This window comes from Eucalyptus grandis, chromosome 3 (assembly GCF_016545825.1).
Source record: "Eucalyptus grandis isolate ANBG69807.140 chromosome 3, ASM1654582v1, whole genome shotgun sequence".
In the NCBI taxonomy this organism is placed as follows: Eukaryota; Viridiplantae; Streptophyta; class Magnoliopsida; order Myrtales; family Myrtaceae; genus Eucalyptus; species Eucalyptus grandis.
The window spans coordinates 55,997,488-56,024,411 of NC_052614.1; the positions used below are offsets into that span (position 1 = coordinate 55,997,488).

At 38.8% G+C, this 26,924-nt stretch overlaps 2 protein-coding genes across 2 annotated transcripts; one reads left to right on the forward strand and one right to left on the reverse strand.

Moving 5' to 3' along the window:
• Positions 1–2,874: 2,874 nt before the first annotated feature.
• Positions 2,875–7,467, reverse strand: LOC104437863 (conserved oligomeric Golgi complex subunit 8). The gene is given in 15 exon segments (XM_039310550.1): positions 2,875–3,580; positions 3,667–3,824; positions 3,827–3,850; positions 3,960–4,098; positions 4,217–4,271; positions 4,358–4,425; positions 4,650–4,759; positions 4,762–4,839; positions 4,842–4,944; positions 5,156–5,230; positions 5,331–5,424; positions 5,515–5,592; positions 6,492–6,640; positions 6,854–7,006; positions 7,128–7,467. Coding segments are annotated over 15 exon segments (1,695 nt in total). The 5' UTR covers positions 7,251–7,467; the 3' UTR covers positions 2,875–3,292.
• A 9,772-nt stretch (positions 7,468–17,239) lies between these two features.
• On the forward strand, positions 17,240–24,613 carry LOC120291527 (serine/threonine-protein kinase tricornered). Its single transcript, XM_039309073.1, has 12 exons — positions 17,240–17,546; positions 18,485–18,659; positions 18,767–18,850; positions 19,992–20,233; positions 20,349–20,592; positions 21,382–21,461; positions 21,796–21,880; positions 22,174–22,305; positions 22,374–22,487; positions 22,753–22,800; positions 22,917–23,001; positions 24,214–24,613. The coding sequence occupies exons 1-12, from the start codon at positions 17,368–17,370 to the stop codon at positions 24,303–24,305; spliced, it is 1,560 nt and encodes a 519-aa protein (XP_039165007.1). The 5' UTR covers positions 17,240–17,367; the 3' UTR covers positions 24,306–24,613.
• The last annotated feature ends 2,311 nt before the right edge of the window (positions 24,614–26,924 follow it).

Genomic DNA, 26,924 nt, shown 5'->3' on the forward strand with positions numbered 1-26,924 from the left:
GGCGTGTTTCTCGAATGTGTCTCTTTTGTTACTCAATAATTCGGGGAAAATTGTCCAAAAAGTCATAAATCTATTGTATTTTTGTCAATTCAGTCATAAATATTTTAATTTTGCCAGTTCAATCATAAACATTTTCATTTCTTTGCCAATTGAGTCCATCGGCCAATTTTGGTCGAAAAATGTTGACGTGGACGCTAACGTTGCCACGCAAGGCCACTAAAATCCGACATGGACAATTTTTAATAATATTTTATTTTATTGAGTTTTTTATTATTTTTTATGTTTTTTCCCTTTTTGTCTTTCTTTTCTTTTTGGCTTTCTTCTTTACCTTTGCCAATGGCCAACCATAGCCAACTGACTAGCCTCACCCACCACGGGGAGGCTCAACCAACGAGGGCTAACCCTGATGAGGGGAGCCCTTGCCTAAGCACTGCCCAGTAAGGGTCACCTAGGCAAGGTTGGCTAGGCCAGACCTACGCCTAGGCTAGGCGAGGCCGACCTAGGCCCAGGCCAAGGCAACCTCACCGGGCGACGGCAACACTGGGCGAGGGCTAGCCTCGCCAAATCTGGCGAGGGGAGCCCTCACTGGGGCTTGCCTTTGCCCAAGCGATTGTTAGCCTCGCCTAGACCAGATTTGGCGAGGCCGCCCTAGCTTGGGCGTAGGTCAAACTCGCCCAAGTGACCCTTCCCAGGCTATGCCTAGGCAAGGGCTCCCCCGCAAGGGCTCACCCTCACCCAGCCATTGCTATGGATAGCCGACTATTGAAAGAGACAAAGAATAAAGCCAAAAAGAAAATAAAGAACAAAAGGAAAAAAAGAAAAAGAAAAATATTTAAAATATTAAAAATTATTTATGTTAGCGCTAACGATTCTTCGTGACACCACCAACGTCCACATCAGCATTTTCCGGTTAAAATTAGCAGATGGATTCGATTGGCAAAAAGTAAAGAAGTTTATGACTGAATTAGTAAAAGTATAATATGTTTAGAATTTTTGGACAATTCTTCCCAATAATTCGAGATATGTAATGAGGAATTCGTTTCCATCATTTCCTACAGAGCAAATCTGAAGCAGAGCTTCTTCCAAGTGGCGAAGTAGTCGAAATCGATGGGGAGGTGGGAAAGATGGAGGAGCGGAGACTAGTTCGAGCTTTGCGGATAGTCGAAGCCCAGCTCAAAATCTCTTTTGTTGGATCTTTTTAAATTTTCTGAAAAACACTAGGATGCTTTGCTGAAGATTCTTAACGAAGTACATATACCTGGTTAATTGGGGGAGTTCGTTGGATCCATATTGTCAAAAGACCAAATTTCCTTCATTGACATACGAAAGTTTTGTATATTTCTGTGAGATACCATGATATGGCTGTTGCGAGAATGCTAATTGACAATAGCTCCGCATTAAATATATGCCCTTTAGCCACATCCATCATTTAGGAGTTGACATAGAAAAAATTTGGACTGCAAAATCAACCATTCGTGCTTTCGACCTCCATCACACAAGCGAGATGGCAAAGTCGTAAATAGATGAACAATTTTGCTGAAGTGAGGAATGTAATTCGTAATTTTACAAATAGAATTATATCTTTTGTAATGGGAGTGAAAATCAAGAATATTTTTTGGTATCTTCTGTTTTCGTTCTTCACGTTTCCACATATCTGAGTCATCCCTATTGGGTCGTCCCAAAGTAAAAACCGAGCTCGAGTCAGCATGACCATCTAAGATACGACCACCACTCGAATCATTTTTGTCAGGTTTAACGAATTGAAAGGACAATTGAGAAGCCATGCCTCGAAAGAGTAGGTCCAAGACGTGATCAGAGATTTGATTCATTATGTAACCATCAGATCGCGACACAAGGGCTTTCTTTTCATCGGTGCAACAGTTGCCACATTCTAAACGTTAAGGCCCTGTTTGTTTATTTTTGTTTCTGTTCTTTGGAACAAAATTTTCTATTCTTTCTTTACCAAAAAAAAAATTATGTTCTTTTGCTCCGAAGAATAAAAAAAAAAAAGAATAGAGACGCGTTTGGTAAAACTTTTGTTCCCAAGAATAGATTTGAAACAGAAACAATAAATAAATAAATAAAAATTATTTCTTGTTCTCGAAAATAATTTCTATAAAAAAATAAAAATAAAAACTCAAAACTCTTCGTTTGTTTATTTCTCTTCCGTCGGTGCCCTCTTCGGTTGGTGCCGTCCGTCTCATGTCCCTCCTTTCTCCGTGTCTCAGCTTCTCCACCATCATTCTCTCAGGCTGACGAGGCCGGGCAACCTTCTTAGGAGCGTCGCCGGCCCTTGGCGAGCTAAGCCTCGCGTGGCTAGGCGAGCTCGAGCTCGCCCAAATCTAGCGAGGCCGAGCCTTGTCTTGTCCGGGCGAGGTCGAGCCTCACGGTGGCCGGCGAGGCTCACCTCGCCACCGAGGCCACCGGCGAGACTCGGCCTCACCCCGGCGGGTAGCCGGCCCCGTCGACGACCAGCCACAAAGGAGAGAAGGAAAAAAAATATATATGAAAAATATTATATAAATATTGAAAAATTAAAATAAACAACAAAATTGTATGAATTTACCAAACTTATTTATGTTTCTGGAATATAAATTTTTTATAGTTATCAAGCGCGTTCTTATTCTCAAAAATTATTCCTGGGAACAGAAACAAAAAAAAAAAAAAAAAAAACTATTTCGGTACAAAAATTGTTCCCAAAACAGAAACTTACCAAATGCGCCCTAAGATGATCAGTCCACTGAGCAGAAATTTTCTCATAACCAAGCAAAAGCAAAAGGATTTTTCACTGCAATCCCTATTTCAGTTTGCTTCATCGCATCAAGATAACTCATGCGGTTTTTCATTCTCCAATGCATACAATTCATCAGTCCGTACATCAAACTCAACAATCTCCCGTTATATTAGTAAAACCGGTTCAGACGAAGCTTATCTGATACGAGGCTTCAAATACTTCTTCAGTTTCAGCTACCTCAGACATTTATGGTTACTGGTTTCCACCAGCATCGTCCAGTAAACAATCCAAAACTGAATGAGACGTTAACAAAGGAGAGAATATGGCTAGACGGAATCCATGAATTGCCTGTAAGTTGCTGCATGTTCACTATAAGGCAATCTCATCTCACGCTACATTTCTTCTATCATGGCAAAAAGAGAAGCTTTGAATACATATGGACAAGTCTAATTCTATGACCACATATAACTTGTGAGACCCATATTGAAACAATGGAAAGAATATAGAACTGCAAAAACAACAGGCACCTTTTTTTACGAGACTCGGATCTCAATCTATTCATTCATCTTTTGGATCAGCCTCCAAAATTGTTTTTTCTGTTTCGTCCACGTTGCTAGACTGGGCCTCCTCGGAATGTGAAGAAGCTCCATTCTCTAGAATGGGTAATTCACCATTCACAGATGTGGTTCTTTCTACAACAGGTGTCGAGGTTTTGGGTACTTCTACTGCGGGAGAAACTGTTAACAGACGGCTGAGTCCATCACACAATCCTTTCGCATCCATGACAAGAGCCACTCCCCCTGGATAACATCGCCCGAAGCAAGTGGCACAATGAGGATAAACAACCTGAAAAGGAAAAGAAAGAAGATTAGATCCCAAAGGTGCAAAAGTAATTTTTGAACAGTGGGGTGGATGAACACTAGTGTCAATACCTCGAAAAATGCTCGGCAAAGGGAAAGAAAAAGGCTAGATTCGTTTTCTCTCAGTATCTGAGTTGCATTATATCTTAATAGAGACTCGGCCACTTCTCGCAATCCCTTAATTAATTCTTGAGCAATGATATGCTTCAAGCTAATCGGGGCACAAGGCGTAGTTCGTTCATTGCCGCAGATACACCTACAACCACCATAGTCGAGAAGTTAGCACAGGCAACAAACCCCGGAATACCTCTACAAATATCTGTTTACATTCTCCAAACATATTTCCATCCTAAAAATACACTCACCATTGACAAATACAGCAAGAGGAGGATGTTCCATCAGATGAGATGGAGGAGTGACATCCTCTTGACCATCTTCTGTGACACTGTTGGCTGAAAAACCAACAGATGGTAGAGGAACCCAACGATGTGAATTCAGGACCAACTGGGTCAACAAAACTACGATGAGAATCACTGCGCTTAATACTTTCACTATATCTCCAGTAATAACATATAAGTACATTTAAATGTGTGTTTTGCAAACATCACACTCATCCATGCACCTGAAAATTTTCGACTGCAGTGCTCATATTTTTCGAGAACAGATTAAGAACCGCCCTGCATGGTAGACCAAAGTCAAACTTTTGCATGAAGCTACTGAAAAGCCAATAAGCAGCAGGAAACAAAGATGAGATATATTTTACTCTTCAAACAGTGATGGAAGTAAGCCTCGAAAGTCGAGCCCAACCCAGCCAAGGCCCATAGCACAGTACTGCAGCAAAAGTAAACATATCATCAACTTGGGATGCAATAGAACTTGACTATTTGCACGAGATCATCAAGAATAGCAGAGAACTAGAATTCACCATTCATGATCAGTTCTTTGTGTTACTTATCTTTTTAGGCAAATAACAAAGGTATGTAAGAGAATTATCAACAAAATAAATAAAGAATTGCCAGCCCATGCATATAAAACCAAACTACCATATATCTCACCATGCATTGATCCAATATATTTGATAGAGAACCTCCTTCAGTTATTTTGGGTAGCATGACTTTCAAAGTTTTGAGATGCGAGGTAATCTGATGCATTGCCCAGTTAAAAGGAGGCCACCATCGTAGTTTTCTTCACTTCCTGACGTATCGTCAGCGAATATTGCCCGATATTGATTAACCACATCAAAAGATGCATCCTATGACAGTTTATCATGCCTTTTAAGTACTCATAAGGGCTTCTCTGGTCCAAGTCCTCGAGAATCCCAGTAAGCCAAGCCTCTCTACATCGTAAGAACTGAAATACAAGAAAGAAAGAAAGAAAGAAAGAAAGAAGAGAGAGAGAAGTGAGATATAAGTAAATTGTCTAACATGCAAAACAGAATTAATAGAACCACTATATTTCATCTACTGAGTTTGACATGCCCCTTGTGAAACTTTAGACGTCATGAAAAATCTAAATGCAACATGAAATGATCCCATCGTAATAAATGCAGAACAGGTTTTACCTGCAACCGCATTTCATATTCACTAAAAACTCCTATTCGGCGTAGATATCCAATAATCCGGAGGCATTCAGGTAACTGTCAAGGAAAATGGGTAAAATCAAATTCAGAATGCTAAATCCATGCATAGATATCCAGGTGAAGCAAGATATGCTCAATACCAAATAGGCAAGGTTACCTGAATATTTGACTTGAGTTTCAGTAGGAGCTGTGAAAGAAGAGACTGAGTGGTTTGCTTAACCTCAGCTGCCAATGATTGAATCACAGGTAATCTTGGACAGAAGCACAAAGCCACAGCAAGCTAATTAGATAAAAGTGATACTTAAGGCATGACTCACAGCAAAGTGATCAGAGAAACTCACTTGGGGTGCATCGTTGAAAGTTTGCAGACAAATGCTTCTAAATCAAGAGCTTCATCATAGTTTCCATTCCTCACACATCTGCAGCATGTTTAGAGTCAGTGGCTATCAAAGACTAATTAGTCAAGGGGCGAGGTATAACATTTTCTCAGGGCAAGCCACTCAAGGGCCAGTAATTCTCTGCTTGGGAAATGGCGGAAAATGAAGGATATGAAAATTTTAGTGGAAAGTTTTGAAAAAAATTAAAACTTTTGTGAGAAGGGAAAGGAGAAAAAGATTTAAAATAGAGGGTATTTTCTTTTTTCATTTTCTTCTCTCATGGTGCTTCCCGGCATATCATTAATGTTCACATATCCGCATATACTTTCCTCAGAAAATTTGTAATTACTACCCTCCAAAGAGAAGCCATGCAAAGGAAGAGCTCCAATGCTATCACAGAAGGCAAGGCTAAATTGTCTTCAGATTGCAAATTTATTGAATACCCAACAAATACTTCCCATTCCAAAAGGTTAAGATGTCAGACCCCTTGCTTTTAAGAAATGAGGAATTCTTTGTTGGTCTAAGCTATCCAGCAATTCTCTCGGCAATAGTCTGGGATAGCATCCTACTATGCAGTAGTCTCCAATCAAACCTTCTAGACCTCCAACTTAGATGCTTTAATTATTCTAATAAGACTGATCATGTTCAATTTTTCAAATGCCTATCACCAGATACTCAAAATGACAAAAGACCATAGGTTGTAGTGCATGTCCTTCACAAATAAGTTCAAAATTCTTTGATCTACATATCAATCAACTGGATCAAACTGAAACAGCATGCAGACAACTCTTTACTCTATGACAACCTAACAAAGCTCATATAGCCAGAGAACAAACAAGCCATTTAAATGACAACATATCAAGCGGTTCGCCAAATGTCCCATGAGACACATACAATGAGATCAAACCAATGATTGACTTATAAATTTGGCAAACACATACGTGTCCATGAGTTGAGGAATTTCGAGTAAGTCAAGCAATGTACTGTGATTGCCAAGCAAAGTCTGATTCATCTTCCTCTTCTCCAAAATTTGTTCACCAGATTCAACAAATTCAGTGCAACCGGAAGTGAGCTTTGGTATCTCACTTATCTGCAAACAGATAGAACACCATCATCCCCAACGACCATTCACCATACTGGTCAAAATTCGATTTCTCCACAAAAATGCAAAACTTCGGATGCGAGCAAGTATTGAAATTTGAAACAACAGAAAGTGCAGAAGCAGGCGTGCGTCACCACAGCACATAGAGCACAATTCTCGACAGCACTCGAAGCTAAATCAACAGAAGAAAGCGAGAATTACGAGAGACTCGAGATGCTTGTCGATAGACGAAACTTCTTCCCGGATCGCGAGCAACGCGTCGGCGGCCGCGATGAAGGCCCTGTAATTGCCGACCGCGACTTCCTGCATTTGCCTCTGAATCCGCTCCGCATCCACCCGGAGCAGCTCCGGTTCCTGCAGTTTCGAGCACACACGACGAATCAGCCGCTTCCGCGGATCAAAAACGACCGCGTCCGGCGCCGAACGGGCCGGAGATCGCCATCATCATCATCATCGTCATCATTCGAGACGGCACCTTGTGGAGGCGGTCGAGGGTGAAGGAGAGGAGCTCGGAGACGTACGGCTGCTGCGCCGCGGAGGCGAGCGGGAGGAGGAGGCCCGCCACCGCCTCCGCCTCCTCCCCGTTGTCCGGCTCCATTGTGCCCCGGGTTTTCCTCGGAGCTCCGGCGGATCGGGATTCGGACGATGCGGTTCGGAATCGAGGGAGGTCCCGTCGACGGGGATCTAGCGCGCGAGGACGGCGATCCGGCGGGCGGACTGAACCAGCTCAGGCTCGAGCTTCCATTGACGATGGATCTGAAGCTTTCTTCCTCTGCGACGAACCGGTCTGAGATGTCCCGTGGCCTTGCTGGTTCTGGTCGCCATGGTTGAGGCTGGGAGGAGTTAGATGGGCTCCCGTTCATGGGCCTCTTCTGGCGACTCTCACGTGGGCTCAAAATTGGGCTTTGGCCCACCTTGGAGGCCCAGTTAGACCTGTCGACTCTTGTTTAATTGGCCCAACACATAGTCCCAGTTGGGCCTGTCAATTCTTGTTCTTCTTTTTTTCTTTTTCTTTTTGGGTTTGGAACTCTTGTACAAGTTGTCTAGCTCGTTTTTTGGACTCGTATTAAAATGGGATGAATGTATGAAAAGTCCTAAAATTTGTCACACAAAGGTATAATTGAGTTTTAAAATATTCAAAATGTGTAATTAAGTTCTAAAACTTATCATAAAAGTGCAATTGAATTTTAAAACTTTCAAAAATGCAACTAAGTCCTAAAACTTGTCAAAATAGTTTAATCAAGTCCTCAAGTTGATTACACTTTTTGAAAGTTTTAGGACTTATTTCACTATCATTAAAAGTTTTAGGACTCGATTGTACTTTTTAAAGTTTTAAAATTCGATTATACTTTCATAATAAGTTTTAGAACTTAATCGCACTTTTTGAAAGTTTTAGGTCTCAATGGACTTATCGCATGGATTTTTGTCACAAATTCTAGTTGAAGCTCATCGGTTTGTGCTTCCTCGGTCATGTCAAGTCTCGTTGAAAAGGGGTCGTGCAGAGCGAACAAGCCACTCGTCGGCAACGGAGCTTCCCTCAGCAGACGACTCCAGCTCACACTTCGAAACGATCGCCTTTGACCCATATAACCAGTCGCGTTTAAATATATTCTATCTCAACTTTCACATAAAGCGCCGTGATGCGCAAGAGAAATTACAACTTCCTTTTGGTAATTGATATCTAGCAAATTTGTCATCCAAAGTTAACGCGAATACATGCACGATGTGAGTTTCCCTAGCCATCATTTCTTGACATCTCTCAGTGCCCGATTGCCAGTCGCAGAAGCAACTTCTTCTCCATTCAACACGGCAGTCATTGGAATAAATCAGAAAAACATCCATCAAAATGTAGTACTTTACATACTGCTCATTCGTAATCCACACGTACAGAAAAAAATATCCATCTCACCCGTATTGTAAAAGAAGCTGAAAATTATGAAAGCAATATGCCATATAATTACAGAGACGATTTCACCCCCCCTAAAAGAACCTCCAACCTGTCAAAAGGGCCGGAAAGGGAGAAGAACATGGAGGAGCAACAAGGTACATGAGTAGGCAGGAAGAGAAGATTTGAAAGCAGCATTTTCGGAATAGTAATAGTAGAAAGGAGAGGAGACATTAGTGTGTGATGAAATTATAGGGGAGTACGGCTTTGACGGCGGCGGCGGGGGCTTATCGGACTTGTAAGGCGGCGAAGGGGGAGCACCCCACACGGGATATATATTGGGTGGCTGAGGCGGCGGCAAAGGGGGAGGACCCCATACGGGATACATTTCGGGTGCCTGTGGCGTCGGCAGCGTCGGTGACGACGTAGGTGGCGGAGGCAATGAATGCGGTGGAGGCAATGGCGGGTTAGTGTAGACATATGGAGGCGGAGAGTGAGAAAGTGGCGGCGACGGCAATGGCAACGGTAATAGCGGAGAGGGAGGAAGAGTGGGATATGACTTGGACGATGGCGGAGGCGGCGGCGGCGAGCAGATGGTGGGGCATGTCGGGCATTCGCTTATGCACAGAATCCCGTACGCCGGCTCTCCAAATGCATCCTCGGATTTCACTCTTGCCGCGACAGCGATGAGTCCTATGAAACCAATGATCTTCAGAAACCCTAGCGACCTTCTAATTATGGGAGCCAAGCTCTTTTCTCGTCCCATCGTGTCGCATGAATGCTGTCTGAGGACTTTGCTTCTACTTATAGCAAAGCGAATTACACCTCGAACTCCCCTTTATGCTTTGTTGATTCTTGAAACTTATAGGAGGATCGGAGCAGGCTTTGCTGTCACACAGCGGACAGCCTCAGTTTCCATTTTTGTCGAAGTGAAAAAGATGATTCTTTGGTCAAAAGCCAACAGAGAAATATACTTGGACCCGGTTAGCTTAGCGATTAATCAACGGATTTGTCCATGTAAATCAGGCTCACGACCCGGCAGGTTAATTTCCTGTGCCACGAGATGCTAATAATTCTACTTTTGGACCGCCCAGTAGAGTCTTGGCTCGCGTTTTATGTCATTTGGGACGATGGTAAGGTGCTTGATAGGCTTAAAATTTACTTATTTAAAGATGGTTTCCTCGATATCGGAAAAGAGAAATACATTAAACAAAAGGGTTAATACCTGAAAAATCCCAACCTAAGTACACTGTGACAAATTTACCCCAAATTATTTTTTTGACCACCAAAAACTCCAAACCTGGTATACCTTTGACAAATTTACCCTAAAATGGTACACTCGTGATAAATTTATCCTTTGTTAGTTTTAGTTAAATTTTATTGTTAAATTATAAAGTTAATTAACACGTAATAATTGATCGGTATATCAATTTGGGATTTTACACTCTGTTTGTCATAGTTTATAATTTTTGTGATTTTTTTGTGGTATTAATATAATTTTTTGGAGGGTATATTAGTCACAAATTTACCAGTTTGGAGTTTTTTGTGATCGAATAAATTAATTTGGGGTAAATTTGTCATAAATGTATCAGTTTATGATTTTTTATAGTTAGTCGGAGTAAATTTGTCACAGGTGTACCGGTTTGAGGTTTTTCATGGTCAAAAAAATAGTTTTTGGTAAATTTGTCACAAGTGTACTAATTTGGGATTTTTTTAAGTATTAACCCTAAACAAAAACATTTGAATAATGCATGATGGATCAAGCTCAGGTTCACTTGGCTCATGGTACATGGTCATTGGTCACTCCTGCAAACTTTATGGTCACTTGCATGAGAATCTGTTGGCCTTTGCACTCTTCATACGTTAAGGATGTGATTCTTCCAAGACTTCAATCTAAAACCTTTCCATTTTTGAAAATGGAAGACATTTTAAAAGACATTAAGTCAATTCTCGATTAATCCAATAAATACGTGTCATCTCACCTTCTTTTGTTTCAAAATCTGTCTTTCAAAGAATTAGTCACGAAATAAATTGTTACGAGCACATGCACGAATCATGAAAAACCTAAAATCACCACGATCAATTTTAGATGCCACACAATACAGCGATCGTGGTACTCTAGTAAAGTTGCGGCAACTCTATCATGAAAATACCTTTCTCCAAACATAATCCATCTTCAATTGCTTTGGCCATATGAAAGAAAGACAGGCTATTCTTGAGTGATGCTTTCTTCTCACTTCGATTCAGCACCCACCTTTTTGCCCTCCTCTGCTTCAACGAGATGTGTCTTTCGAAGGTTTTGGCTTCCAAAGTTTCACCTTCAAGTTTAAGCGCACCTTTCTGGATTTGCAATGATTAACTTTCTTCATGGCCTTATGGTTTTTTTAATTAACAGGAATTTCTCAGATGATTAAACCACATCGCACTCTATCCTTAGCTGAAGCGCCAAGAAATGTGCAAAACCTTTAAAAAAAAAAACAAATATATAAAAGCCAAAAACATGAAATCTTTGTTGATAAGAGTCTATTTAATAACGTGCCAAACTATACATAATTCTATTCTTTTGTTCTCCGGGATAAAAACATAACAAAATTCTATTTGATAACTTTTTTATTCCTAGGAATAGATTTGGAATAGAATAAAGAAATAAGAAAAGTTACTTCTTTATTCGTGGGAACGACTCTAGAATCAAGCCTAGGCCATTTTCTTTTTCCTTCTCTTTTCCTTTCCTCATTTTCTTCTCTCTTTTTTTTTTCCTCTTTTCTTTCCTCTAGCCAATCGCCAACCATATGGTCAGTGATCAACTAGACAAGAGTTTGTGGCAACTAGCTAGAGGAAGAAGAAGAGAAGAAAAAGAAAAGAAAATTTTAATAAAATTATTTAAAAATTAAAGGAACTACATCATAAAAAAATTAAAAGTCATACCAAACGCATTTTTATTCTGGGGAATAGAAATTTTAAATAATTACTAAACTTATTTAAATACTCAGAAACCCGTCTAGGGAACACAATCAGAAAAATTATTCATGAGTATAAATTATTCTCTAAAACATAATGGTTATCAAATATACTCTAAAGCTTTCTTCATTTTATTAATTACAATAGGATTGAATATTGAAAGCTAATTCCATGTTGTTTATGAACCACTCGACTTTTGGCCTATTATCTACTTTTTGCATGATATTCTACTCGATTGCGTCTTCCCGTTCAATCACAATAGAGAAAAAGAAAATAAGTTCGAGTTCAATTGTAACGTCTTTGTCTTTTCTACAACCATCGAATGAACTTGTGAACAGAATTAGCACTCAATTTCATCAAAAACCCACGTACATAGAAATATAATAAAGTCAATCTTCACTTCTTTACAGAAAAATTGGAAGTAACAAAGATTTATAAACCTTACAACTTGAATATGTAAAGAAAAATGAATTTTAATCAATATTTTGACCAATGACTGATCAAAATCCGGCGTGGTCCCTGTCGCATCATAAATATCACATGCTTGTCGAAAACCCATGTATTATTTAATGAATAACATTACAGTTTGTCCATGCAGAACAACAGATCTCGAAAAAAAATTTAAAGAAAAGGGAACCTAACCACATTATATAATTATGAACTGCCTCATGTCTTATATTAGCCCGTGTTATTTATTGATAGTGGGAATGGGAAGGCCTTTTTTTTCCATTTAATTTTATTTCATTTTTTTTTCGTTGCATGAGGAATAAATAGAAGAAAATAAAAAAAGAAAGAAACACAGCAAATGTCAGAAGACAGGGAATTAAATAGGAGAGGAATCCAAGTAGCTTCAAACCGACCATGCACTTTGGGGCCCACAACGTGTCGCATGAAATTTAGTGAAGCAGGAGCCAGTGGGTCCCGCGGCTTTCCTTTGGTTTTTTGTCCTCGACGCCCAGCCACGATGGATGTCCAATTTAAGATTTTTTGGGAAGGACAAAGATATTATTATTAAATGGCGCTGTTCATTATATATGTAAAGAATTAATTATTGAGAATATTACAATATATGGATTTTAATGAGACTGAGAATTAAATTGTTCTTGCCAGGCTACACCGTTTGCTGTGGATTTCTTCTCGTGTATCGGTCTATAAAATGATAGACATAATAATAGATTATTAATTGGAGAGATTCTTGTTCGAGAATAAGATTTATTATGCCTTACCAACTCTTCAACATGACTACATACAAAAAGTTGTGAGATGTATATCTCTAGCCAATTCTCATAATTGCGACGTTTGTTAAGAAGAAGAAAATAGGCTGATGTAGCTTAGTGTTAAGGATAAAATATGTACCGCTATCTTATCTCAATATGATTAGCTTATCAAAATAATTCCACTCTATTGGAGAATTAATTACACATCAATATTGCCACACATGACAGGTAATGCGCTTTCAACCAATAAAATAATTGAAGTATAGTATGGTGCATTTGAGTAGGGGATGCATATCTATTGTTCTATTGTGGATCCATCTATTGTATCCATTTTGAGATCGTGACAAGTGTCTACTCAATTCTAATTTGCATCATACTTAATTCAAATCCCCCTAGCCACTTCTAAGTCTAATCTTTTGTGCCTCCCTAACCATTGCCATCAATGAATCTGCAACCATAAATAGGACAACCAATTGTTGTGCATCCAAGCTATTTAGGGCATGTTTGGTAACGTGTCAAATTGTGCTTAATTCTATTCTTTTGTTCCACTAAACAAAAAAAAAAAAAAGGAACAAAAATCATTTTGGTAACTTTTATTCTCGAAAAGAAATTTATTCTTATGAATATATTTGGAATAGAATCAAAAAGTTACCAAAAAAAAAAAAAATTACTTCTTTGTTCCCCTAAACAAGTCAAGAATCAAACTTTCTTTATTTCCATTTCCAAAAACCGAACAAGGAAGAATTCAGATCAAATAAAAATTTTGAAAATTTTCTTCAACCAGTTATAACCGAGCCCAAGACGAAAAGAAAAAAAAAAAATCTATTGGAATAAAAGAAATAAGTAAAAAAAGTTCCTTCACGGTCATACAAATTAATAAACGATTTGGAACAACAGAGGGAGAAAACGAAGAAATTGTGGCAGAGGATCATTAGATTCGTTCCAGAAAAACCAAACATGTACTAATTTTTATTGATAACGAGCAAAATATTGATGCTAATAGCAAAAATACTAATAATCTTGATCAACCAAATCATTTTCTTTTTTTTCTCTTTTATTTTAATTTTTCATTTTCTTCTCCTCCTCCTTCTTCTTCTTCCTTTAATCGATTACAGCCTTGACCATGGTCGATAAGAAGAAGAAGAAAAGGAAAAAAAAGAAAAATATAATAAAATTATTAAAAATTAAAGAAATTTTAAGTCACAAAAGAATTTAAAGATCAAATGCTTTCAAATACTCAGAAACTCATCTAGATAACAGAATTAGAAAAAATTATTTATGAGCAAAAATTATTCCCGAGAATGGAATAATTACCAAATGCACTCTTAATCACCTTCCATAGTCTTTTTATTTGCTCTACCTCCCCGTGCATCCAAGTTGAGGCTGACTCCTCGCCTTTCCTTTCCTTTTTATTTTCTTTTAAGCTCACAGTTGTTTCTCATCTTGACAGCTAGTTTTCCTTGGTAAAATCTCAGCCTCATCCTCGAGACTTGAAGCCATGGACAAGCCATGGTCGTCGCTAGATTTAAAGCAGTATCGTCTTTGGCCCGGGAAGAGCTTGACATCGCACCAAGCTCAGCCAACAGCAACACCAATGAGCACAGACAGAGAGTTTCAGAAACAGAGGGAAAAATACAGAGGGACAAGATTGCTAGGACAAAAGTAGGAAAATGGAACTTACCCTTTGGGCATTACTGCAACGATAAGGTGACAAGGAAAAACGGAGGTTGCGGTAACTCGGGCAGCAGAGATGACAGGATTGTCGAAGAGACAAGGGAGGATTAGATTTTAGATTTTCATCTAGTACAGATGAAACTATAGCGAACCCCATATATTGTCATCTCGTGCTCGTGGATAGGCTGAGGGGACTATAATTGGGGACTGTGGATTTGCACCCGGTGGGGTGGGTAGTGCAATTTCAACTGACCAATGAAATATCAGTGAAAAGGTGTGGTGCGATTGAGTAGTTCAAATCAATAATCAATTGGCACTCGAATCATATACACGATTGATAGGTTAGATTATGGGTCCCCCATGCAAAGGTAATGGCATTTGCGCCCCTCATTTAGCACCATGCGTATGGTGTGCAATGTGTCATTGATTAGACAAGCAGAGCAAATCTTGCTGGGAATCAATTAATTTTAATAGGGCACATTGCCTATTGGAAGAAGGGCCTTGTGACGTTGATTGCAAAATGCAACACCTCGAGCACACATGACCCATGCTGCATAAGCTAACACAGTAGACTATGAAATTCCACCCTCCCCTCTGACGCATTCATCCCAACTAGGCCTAGCTTCGAATTTAAAAGCCGATTGGAACTTCGAAATCGACGCGAAGCGACGAGTTAGTCTATTAATTTGTGTCAATCTTCATATGCAAAAACCTCACATATCTCAATTTTCTTTGCGCTTATCCCAAATCAAACATATACATTTGAGTATATGATGATCTAGTTCACTATTTGTTCGTCTTAAGAATATTCTTGCCTTTGGAGATGTTTTGGGGGAAATCCTTTGGGAACATGCAATGGATTTTAGGCAAAAAAGGGGTTTTTTTTTTTATTTTTCTAAATGTAAATAATGTTTGGCAAAGTGTTAAAAGATGTTAGAATGTAACTTTAACTTAAATATTGTTTGGAAAGAAAAAAACATTTGATAAATTTTTTTTTCTTGTTTTATTGGTGGAACTCAAGTTACTGGCGAGCTAGATCGGTGGTAGGTGGCTAGATCTAGTCCCGCTAGCCTTGCTAGCCACTTGCCGATGACTAAGGCCTTCATCCGCAACATTAGGATTTTCAAGAACATATCCATTTTTATGAAACTATAAAAAGGGTAAAGCCGAAAAATAAAAAAAAGTCTATTCGCATCCTCAAAAATACTCAAACCTCAAAGTAACTCTCAACCTACTTTAACCTAAAAGCCTTTAAAAATGTAATTGCATCTCCCCCAGAGCTATAAAAAAGAATTTGTCACATGGTATTTGCATATGCCTAAACGAACTTCGGAGCTGAGAAGTGCAGCCATTATGGAATTTGAGCATCAAACGCCGGCTCTGGCGCGTGGGGGGAGAGCAGGGCGAGGGGAAACTAGTACATGGAGGGATTGACACGTCGCAGTCCGGGTGCTGAGAATGGGGTGAAAGTTCAGGATCCTGACTGCGACTCCCGCCTTCCCCCAAAAGAGGCCCACCACCTAACCGCGCGTGGACCCAGTCGCCGACGCCCCATCCTTTTTCTCTTTTTGCGGGGCCCAAAAGTGGGACAACGATAATTGAGCCAATCTTGAATCTTTAGTTGATTAATGAAATGTAAGCAGCAACTACAAAGAAAGAAAGACACCTCATCTGAAAATTTAAAGATATTTTCCTTCTTTTTTTGTTTTGGCTTTTGAGAAATGCTAAGATATGCTCAGACAAATCTTACCGATTTTTTAAAGTTCTTTTTTATAATTGAGTGTTGAAATAAGGGAGACTCGCGTTAGGTATGATTGGCTTATTTGAGCATCCAATATGGAATCGGCACATTATTAGTCAGCTTTATTTATCATATACGAGTTAGCTTGCTTGTCGAGAATTGTTATAGGGTAAGTGCTTTTTTTGGCTTTTGTTTTTAAACCTTTTTGACTGCATCATTTGAAATTTAGCTTTTCAAATTTACCAAAGATTATAAACATTGAAATTGTTTAACATAATAAAACCCATTTTTCTGTCCTCGTACGTCTACTGGCCTGTTAATATACTCTTAAATAAAATCCTAATAAAAACGGTTTTTTGTGATTAATGCCTACCTTTCTCAAGGAAAGAAATATATATTATATTTTTTGGTAATTTGAAGACAACTATTGTCGCCTTTGAGTGTTTCAGAGATTATACCAATTATTGACATTAAAAAATATAAATGTATCTCAGTCACTATTATTATAAAACTGAATATTCGTGCCTGGGGACAAAAAAAATCTAGAAAGCATCCCCCTCAAAAGTTTCCGATGCAAACATTGCCAGTTCAGTTTGCGGTGGATTGAGGGTCAAATTGAGTCGCCTTAAAGCATGAGAGGATGCCAGACAGCTGACAAGAAATGCTCTGTTTTCTTCTTTTTTTCCCTTTTTTTCTCTTCCCACTTTTTCAGGAGACAATAAACAAATCTGGACAGTATTTAAAAAATGGGGGAAAAAGGAATAAAAAAAAGAAAAAGGTGGTGCTGGAGGAGATAAATAATGTGGGAGAGGGGGCGCTTCAACATTCTGAGTTGGACATCTGCAGCAGAGAAGGGAAAAAAAAACAAGGAAAGAGGGAGGATGTGAGTTGGCCTGTGGATTGATCTTGGGTTGCTCTTTAAACCCTCTTCCCCTTCTTGCATCATATCATCTTCCCCGAGTTGTCGCAATTAAGATGTACACTTAAGAATCTACTGTGAGGGCATTCATCTCTCTTCCTTTTGAAGCAACAGGAAAGTGGTCACACTTTAGAGAGAGAGAGAGAGAGAGAGAGAGAGAGAGGGGGACTGGGAGGGAGCTCTTGTCAGACCATGAAAAGCTAAAAAGCATATATAGGGGAGTGGGTAGGGAGGATTTTATGCGGATTGAGAGCTCATCAGCAAAAGGGCACGAGTGAAATCTAGTAAAGATTGTACTTTTGCCGGAAAGGTACGATTTTTATGCCTGTGAAGAAGGAGATCATGGAGGACATAGTGGAGGAGGAGGGCGAGAACGGCGGGAACGGCGGAGAGGAAGTGCTGGGCTCGAGCTTGACCATGGAGAAGGTGGCTGCCGCGAAGCAGTACATAGAGAACCATTACAGGACCCAGATGAAGAACATTCAAGAACGGAAAGAAAGGTAATGCTCGAGAAAGGGGGAAACAAGCGTGATAGTTCGTAGGTTCTTCTTTTCTTGGTTGATGCTCTGTTCGGTTGCGGGGAGAATGTATAAAATAAACGAGGGTAGCTGGAAAAGTCGAAAATCTTGGATTATGATTTTGCTCGGGTGAAGAATTGAGTTGAGGAAAGTTCGTGTACAGCGAGTCTACCGTGTATCTCTAACTTGGAAAACAGTTGACGGAATTAGATTCAGTTCGTTTGATTCATTGTTTTGGTTATGATCTGTTTGGTTGTTGAGAAAATGTAGGAAACTGGAGAAAACCCAGTTTGAGTACTAGATTTTTTGGGCTTAAATGAATTGTCTTGATGGTTCGATCTTTAAAGCTCTTACCGATTTTGGTTTAGTTTAGGGTATGCCGAGATGCGCAGGATGAATAATTATTATCTTATAGGAACTTAAGAAAGACTGATTTTTTTCCTCTACTGATGATATCATGGGTTGTCAGGTTAATCATATTATTTTGCCAAATCTTTAGGTCTGCTTTTTATCACTGCTACTGGACCTATCTAGTGAAAGTGGAGAGCATTCGATTTGTGTTTGTGCAGCTTATTGAGGCGTCTTTTGAGAAGATTTTTGGTAAAGAGAAAATGGTCTATTTGAGTTTCTTGTAGAATATCTCCCTTTTTTCTTTTCTTTTGTCAGTCATGTTCATAATCGTAATCAAAGCATCTCTATCCTTATCCTTTTTCCGTACTTTGCATGAGACTCAAAGTCTGCATCGTTAGGCATGAGTTCGTGGTGTGATGCGCGAGTGGATGTCATCAGTTTTCGGTCGTCGATCTCAAGTATTCTTTTGGGGGATTAACCTGTGCTATTATGAGTGTGATCATTGCATGTTGGGGGAATCCTGATTCAAGATGCATAAAAAGTGCCTAATTTACATGTTTATATGGCAGGAGATGGGTGTTGGAAAGAAAATTAGCCTGTTCAGATGTTCCCAAGGAAGTGCAAATCAATCTGATAAAAGATTTGGAGCGGAAAGAGACAGAATATATGCGACTCAAAAGGAACAAAATCTGCGTGGATGATTTTGAGCTTTTGGCAATAATTGGAAGGGGAGCTTTCGGCGAGGTAAGATAAGTCAATCAATGAATATTTATCTGCATCTTTATCCTTCTTTGAATGTCTCCTCATGCATTGGGAGCTGAACCATGTTTTGTGTACTTTCTCGATTTCAGGTGCGATTATGTCGGGAGAAGAAGTCTGGCAATATATATGCAATGAAGAAGTTAAAGAAATCCGAAATGCTTAAGAGGGGGCAGGTGAGATGAGACATTTTAACTGTTGATGTAAGTGTGGTATGGCTTACTGTTCTACTGTTAATGATTTGTTTGCATGAGCTACTTAAGTATAATACGGTTTATACATGTTCGATAATATTCCTGATAAAGTCTTATGGGCATGTCACTAGCTAAAACTAACATGTGGCCTTGCCTCCAAATGAGTGTCTTAGAATCAAACTGTCTGCTGTTTTATTACTTGTTAAGCACACGTCAAATTCACCACTAGTGGCTACTCCAGTGGCCGTCCTTCCCACATGGGAAGGGAGAGATGGATGGGGAGTTTTGAGTCCCCAACTTCTCAAGGGGGTTGGGGGTGGGGATGATTAGTTTCAAGTGTGGGGTTTGACTCCTATGCTCTGCAAAAAGAAAGAGCAAAAGTTAGAGAGTGAGTTGAGAGTTAGATTAGAACATACACAAAAAAAGAAAAAAGAAAAAAAAAGCACATGTCAAATTCATTTACTAGGCCTTGGAGCTTTGCGTTGCCACCATGTTTTTGCCACTTTTTCTTTGCTGCAAATGTCACCCATAAAATTGACAGATTTTTAAGGTACCACCGCATATAAAGGCAGCCTGAAGTGAATTTCCATGGGATTAAGTTGCATAATGGATATATAAGCTGCTAGATCCTTATGCTAGTAATTCAATGTCTCTTGTAACATGTCATGACTCACAGACCAGCTAGTGACCATTCCTCACTAAGAATGACTCTGGGTGCATATGGAAATAGGTCAATACTCATGAGCACGTGAGAAACTGTATTATGTTCTATGCAAGAAGAAGCTTTCGCATTTTGGGAACTGATTCCAGAAATTTTTTCTTTGAGCTCCTTGTATATTTTAAATTATTTGTGTTTCAATTGTTTGCCTACCCAATGATCTTTTAACTTAGTTTGCATATGTCAATCAGTAGTTTATCAAACTACTATGCTGGAACTTACGCACCTGATTTTTAAAAATGATTGGCCACCTATTTAGCTATCTTTCTGGGTTTGACATCTTTTCTAACATACTGCCTTTGTGACTCTATCATGTCTGTCTGAGGTTCCATTCTTCAAGTTTTTACACTGCTGAAGTACTGATATAATGAAAAAAAAAAAATACTGATATAATGATAATTGTAGGTGGAGCATGTGAGAGCAGAGCGGAACTTGCTGGCCGAAGTTGCCAGCCAATTCATTGTAAAACTGTACTACTCATTTCAGGATGCAGAGTACTTATATTTGATTATGGAATATCTGCCTGGTGGAGATATGATGACCTTGCTTATTAGGGAAGACACATTATCCGAAGACGTGGCCAGATTTTACATAGCTCAAAGTGTTCTGGCAATAGAATCCATTCATAAACATAACTACGTGCACAGGTTAGAAAACAGAGACAACATCATAAATTGAATTGCACTTCCACAGTTTGAGAGCTGTCTGGTTTGAGTTTGAAGGGCTATCTTTTCTCACTTGTTCACATTTTTTTTGTTTTAGAGATATCAAACCTGACAACCTTCTCCTCGACAAAAATGGTCACATGAAGCTCTCTGATTTTGGCCTTTGCAAGCCTCTTGATTGTACAACTTTATCTGCTATTCATGAAAATAAGATGATGGAAGATGAAGAATTGGCAGAGCCAATGGATGTTGATCATTGTTCAACTGGTACAAACTACGGGAGGAGCTGGAGGAGCCCTCATGAACAGCTTCAGCATTGGCAGATGAACAGGAGGACTTTGGTAGGGATATTACCTTGAATATTCATTTTTTGAATGTAAGGTATCCCCTTAAAATTTGACAGCATGCAACTTTGAAAATCTATTTCTTTTTCTTTCATTTTCATATGTGTGTTTCTTCTAATTATTGACCAATTGCAAGTCAGATCATGGTTCCAAGGAAAACCAATGGTAATGTTCATATTATTGACCTGTATAGAACGTTTACAGAACATATTGGCAAAGACGGAATAAGTTCCAATCACCTAGGGTGCGCATGATAAAATTTTACTTCTCTATTTCTTTGTTTCTCTGTTCTCCAGAACAGTTTTGGAACAGAAATCTGTTTAGTAACGCAATTTAATTTTTCTATTTCTGGAATAGAAATCTATTCCAGAAATAGATTTGAAGAATAAATCATAAGCTAAAAATTTTAACTTCTCAATTTCTATTTCAGAAATTGGCCAGAAATCAATTTATGTTCCAGAAATCAATTTCTCTATTCTAGAAATTTTGTTATGCGCACCCCTAGAGTGATGCTTTTCCATTTTGGTCCTTAAGAACATGAATAATAATTAACCATTCTCTTAAACCATCTTGCTTTTATTTTTCCCTACTGCTTTTGTTCAGAAGAAACAGAAGTGTTTTCTTGTAAACTTGATGTTTCATGCTTTTCAAATCAATTCATTAGAAGTAATGCAGTTACTGTGTTCCTGAGGACGCATGTACGCACATGCACACACAGGTTTGATCTAGACTTTTCATGAAAATTGTCATGAAAACTCTAATGCTTTTTACCATCTTGTTTTGAAGGCTTTTTCAACAGTTGGAACACCAGATTATATTGCTCCAGAGGTACTACTGAAGAAAGGATATGGCATGGAGTGCGACTGGTAAGTATTGTGCTCATCCATCGCTGGCCTTTTTTTTTTTTTTTTTTTAAATGAAGTTTCATTATGACATGAATGTTGACTTCATATTGTTGTCATGTCACAATAGTTAATTTTTATATCTCTGCATTTGTTCTTCCGCAATACATTCACTTTCAGGTAACCAGGTTATATTCCAAATTATGACTTGCACATGCCAAGGGTTTCTTGTCTCTTAATTATGTTTCCAGTCAGATTAATTGTTTCTTGATAAATGTGGAATTTCATTGCATCCTTCCTCGTTCCATTTGTGTTTTGATATCTGGTCCCTATTTATTTAACCTTTCTTGGGTTTCAGGTGGTCACTTGGAGCAATTATGTATGAAATGCTTGTTGGATATCCACCTTTCTACTCAGATGATCCACTAACTACATGCAGAAAGGTAATTTTTTGCGATACTGAGCTTCTATCATTTGGCTATCTGATGTTTAGATACTTGTATGATACTTGCTAGTCTTTCATCATTCCCTTGCAAAAGAAGGATCAGGTGAGAAATACTGGGTTAATTAGTTGTTAATAACCAACTCATGATATCTAAAACCTTCTCTATCGTGAATTTGTAATGCTCACATTCACTTATGTGGAACATCAAGGAGGGAAAGTGAGGAGGTGGCCCCAAAAAAAGGAGGGAATGCTAGGACAGATTTTTCTTACACATTTTGCCAATGTTGTCAGATTGTTAATTGGAGAAATCAATTGAAATTTCCGGAAGATGCAAGATTGTCCCCTGCAGCAAAGGATCTCATTTGTCGGTTGCTTTGTGATGCTGAGCATAGGCTAGGTTCTGGAGGAGCAGAGCAAATCAAAGTAATTATCTGAATTGATCAGTCTTTTGGTTGTCACTTACTCTCTCTAAGCAAGTTTCATTGTACTAGGCTCATCCTTGGTTCAGCTCTGTCCAGTGGGATAAACTTTATGAAATGGAGGCAGCATTCAAACCAGAGGTCAATGGAGAGCTTGACACTCAGAACTTCATGAAATTTGACGAAGTAAAGACTGAACTGTTTCTTTTAATGTCACCGAGAGTACTTTCAGCTTAAGATAACTCCTGTTTGGTAATTTATGAAGACTACCGGCAGAATTACCTTGTTGCATTTTATTTAATTTTACTAGTGCTGCTAAACTCCTTCCACGTTTTCGGCATTTTCTTTTTCAAGTTTCATTATTATCGATTATTAGAGATTTCTTTACTACATCTGTTTTATAAGTCATTATATTCTATAATAATTACTTGCTTTTTGGATGTTGAATTAGTTGGATCATCCAACATCTTCAAGAACTGGATCAGGACCCTCCCGAAAGGTTTGACTGCCTAAACAAACACCTTTTGTGTTATTTTTTATGACCCTCTGCAGTCTTGCCTGTAGTTATTTCCATCTCCTGAATTTTCTGTTAAACTTGTCTTTCATGAGTTCCAGCTGCTTTTGACACCCAAAGATCTAAGCTTCGTTGGCTATACATACAAGAACTTTGATGCTGTGAAGGGGTTGCGTCGTGCTTTTGGTATGGATTCTTGCTTCTTAGTTCATGTTTCATGTTTGCTCTGATTTGTATTCACATTTAGTAGCCTATCAGGTGGAATGTAGCCAGATACATATGCGATAATATATCCTAAATAACCATGAGCAGCTCCCTAGCGTGAGTAGTTCACCAATAATGCCCAAAGATTCAATAGAGTAGAGCGGAATAAGGAGGCACAAATCAGGTGGAATGATGAGAAGTGTTTGGTAACATTGTTTTGTTGGTTTAGAGTGCCTACTGAGACATGGGACTGGCTATTCTTTCTATAGTAGGTAAGTCAGTTCTTTGAGGTGCGCATAACGTTCAGAACGCAGTTTAAACAAGGCATTGCTAAAATATGACATTTTAAAGTGAAAATGAGAATGCAATTTCGTGTTTCATCAAGAAGCTCAACTTCAAAAATTAGGGCTTGACCTAAAAAAATACTTCCAAACTATAGGATCTGCTTTGGATTCTATATTGGCTTTCTGTTGAGTAGCCTTGGGCAAATGGAGAAAAGCCAAGTAAGGTTTTGAGGTGTTACCCCTTTTATTGTTTGGAAAAAGCTTTAGAGAATAGAAGAGGAACAACCATCATAACTCATGCTGTTGTGCAACTGTTTGTGCCCATAGTTTTTTATTTTTTTGGTCGAAATGCCAATAGTTTAGTTGTTCTTGAAACCCATAAACAATTTACCAGGCTTGAGAAGGTCAGCTATTATTGGTCTAGTTAAGGTGATGGAGCTAATGACTACAGATTTTTATTTATTTCTGAGCACTTCATAGATAGCTACAAGTTTGAGGTATTAACCATGAAGTGAGGGGGGGAAGCACAAAGATGCATCATTTTTTCGTTTCATTGCATCCAAGGGCATGTATTTATCTTTTGGTATTATACTGGAGGAAAGGTAATGAGGCTCAATGTGGCAAACATAATTTGTTTAATCTTGCCAAGTAAGGAAGAAGAAAGGCCATTCATTAGGTGTATTTTACTTTTATATGCGGATGTCTATACCACTTTTTGTGAGCTGATTTGTTTGGTTATGCGCATCATTGGAGGATGTTTGCACTCTGTACAAGTACACTCCCTGTATGTATCGGGAATAATGTCAGTTGGGTGTTTTATTGAAGTCGCGTGCTTAAATGGGGTTCTTCATCCAATACCATGATTTCTATTTCCTTTGTTGATTATTGACCTCTTGTCTGTTGCATGTAGGTGATCCTAGGGCTCCACACAGTTCCAAGGTGAGCACCAATGAGACGGAGGTGCAAATGCTGGAAGCATCAGGCGATGCCATGTTACCATGAACCAGCATGATGGCAATTTTCTCCGTGCTGCCGTCGCCTTTGCCTCTTTTAGCTGTGGTAGATGAACCGGTGGGCACTAAGGAGGTTTTCATTAGAGAGTTTGTATATTCATTCTAGAACAGAGATGGTGATCAAACATGTGCTGACTGCCCAGGTTGGTAATAGTGACACCCTTGCCTTCTCTAGTGGCAGTTTCTGGTACTTCACTACTAATCATGAACTTACCTATTGAGCGTTGCCCTTCTTTTTGAACATCTGAAGTTGTTGGAAGCATCAATGCTATTAAATTTTCTTCAATGTTGTCTGCATCGGCTTCATCCCCTAATCTTTTTGCCCCACTGTTTCGGGGACAAGCGATCGGTGATTGGCCCGTTCGATAGAGGTTGGGTCGAGTGCATGGAATTTTCTTTTAAATCCCCTAATCCCGATGCCGATGATCCCGCTTCAATCGGATGACGAACGTGAGCTACCCGAGCCTTTCGAAATCAAGCATTGGCATCTGCTTGTCTTGTTTGGTTTCTAAAATTGCTGAGCTAAGGCTGCATCATCTTGACTTCACCAAGGGGTGGTTGGGTCATTGGCTGTGTTGACATTATCTTTTTAGACATATAGATTGATGGAATCCTCCAGAAGTGGAGAAAGGGTGCCTGGTTGGTCCCAACTCAAAGCAAAATGCTTTTTTTTTTCCTCCTCCTTCCTCAGCACGTGAAGCTCAATTAAAGAACCAGGTTGGCAATCCAAAAGAAAGAGAATGACTTCCTCTGTGGTATCAAAGTCGTGGGCGCCATTGGCCAGTTTACAGAACGTGAATCTGACTTTTTTTTTTGGTTTGTATTTGGCCAAGAAAAAAATTGGGACTTTTCGCCGTATTTCCATACTTCATGGGGTCCATGGATCTAGCAAATCTTTCTGTGAAAATGACAAGTTTGGACCAAAATATTAATATATATGTATAAAATACATGTGTGCATACATACATAGATATATATTTCATACATACATTTTATTAGTATTTCCATGGGGCCCATGGATCTTCTGTGAAAATACAAAATATTAATATATATATAAAATTTTATTATTATTTTTACATATTTTATTATTACTATTTTACTTTTCCTTCAAAATATTAAGGAAAATTGTTGACCTTGAAATATTTAATCCAAAATGACTTCATCTTTACTGACTTAGATCTAATCAATTAACTTAAGCATTTTGAGACTTACTAGTGACATGAGTCATTTTGATACAAATTCTATATGTATGGGTATTTGGGTCAAAAGTTACGTATATAATTGATATGGTATTAGGTAATCTTATCCCTATATAATGATAGAAACACTTTTGGTTTTAAAAATGCAAAACAGAAGACCTTGGGATCTTTAGCCGTTTTGAATCTCTAGGAGCACCTCAGCTATTATACTAGAATTGAGGTCAAACTATGACCAGAAAAGAAGGGTGAAGTTCACCAAAACGTGGAAAATTAAATGCGCCCTTTATTTTATAAAACTAGGAAACCGCTAAATCACATGAAAATCTGGTGGAAACTCACCTAAAGCGCGATAAGATTGTCACGTAATAAACAAATACTTCCCAACAAATACCTTATATTTTATATTATTTAGGTCCATCATCGATTTCGCTCGAGTCTATTATCCTTTTCATCTTCTCGCCCTTTTGCCCCTCAATAAATCCAATTAATTACCCCATTTGGAAGCCAATCAGGCCAGGTTTTGACTTTCATTGGAGTCATTCTAGAACCAAAGCCAAGTCTCTCTCAGCACCCAATATAATACAAACCCAAGTCAAAGGAAAGCAGTGCCTAATTTCGTAAGAAAGACTGACAATTACATCAAAATCTCTTTCTATTTCACTGCAGACGTCGTCACGAGGGGGAGCCCATGCCTCCCCACCAATCAACTCCCTATCTTTTTGCTATAATTAACTTCTAGAAACAGACAAAGGACCTTTTTCCCTTCGACCCATGGAATTCCTCTTGTTTCCATCTCCTTGTTTGGTAAAAGCAGCAAAAAGCTCCCTTTCCAAAAGAAGTTACCAAGAAACTGTTCTAATCAGTCTTTTTTTCTAAAGTGATTTTGACCGGTGATGGAGTTTTATCTGATTGAGGGCTGATTGCTTGGGCACCATGTGCTCACCAGCGATGGGCACACGCCAGGAGTTTTCTTTTTCTCCGGGGTTCAAATTATTTGGGTGCATGTGAGGGGGGCAGTATAAGATTTTATGACAGTGATAAGAAAGGTGAAAATGTCAATAGCAATAACGACATCAATAATAACAAGTGACTCCTCCTTTTTGTGGATTGGAGTCACGGAGAATTTCTCTTTAAGGGGTCAGTGGCGAGAGAAGATTGGAATAAGAATAATGTGTCATAGACTATATGTGAATTTTCTGGATAAAAAGATGGGCATGAAAATAATATGAAAGATTTCGTGAGGATGCGAATCGGAAAGTAACAAAAAGATGATTGATCAAGATCTCTATATTTTATACAATTAACTATTTAAAGTACTTTTTAGATGACATGTCTGCCCGACTTAAAATTTAAACACATATAGAAGAAAATTAAGTTATAAGTCTAGCATAAAAGAAAGCTGTGAATGA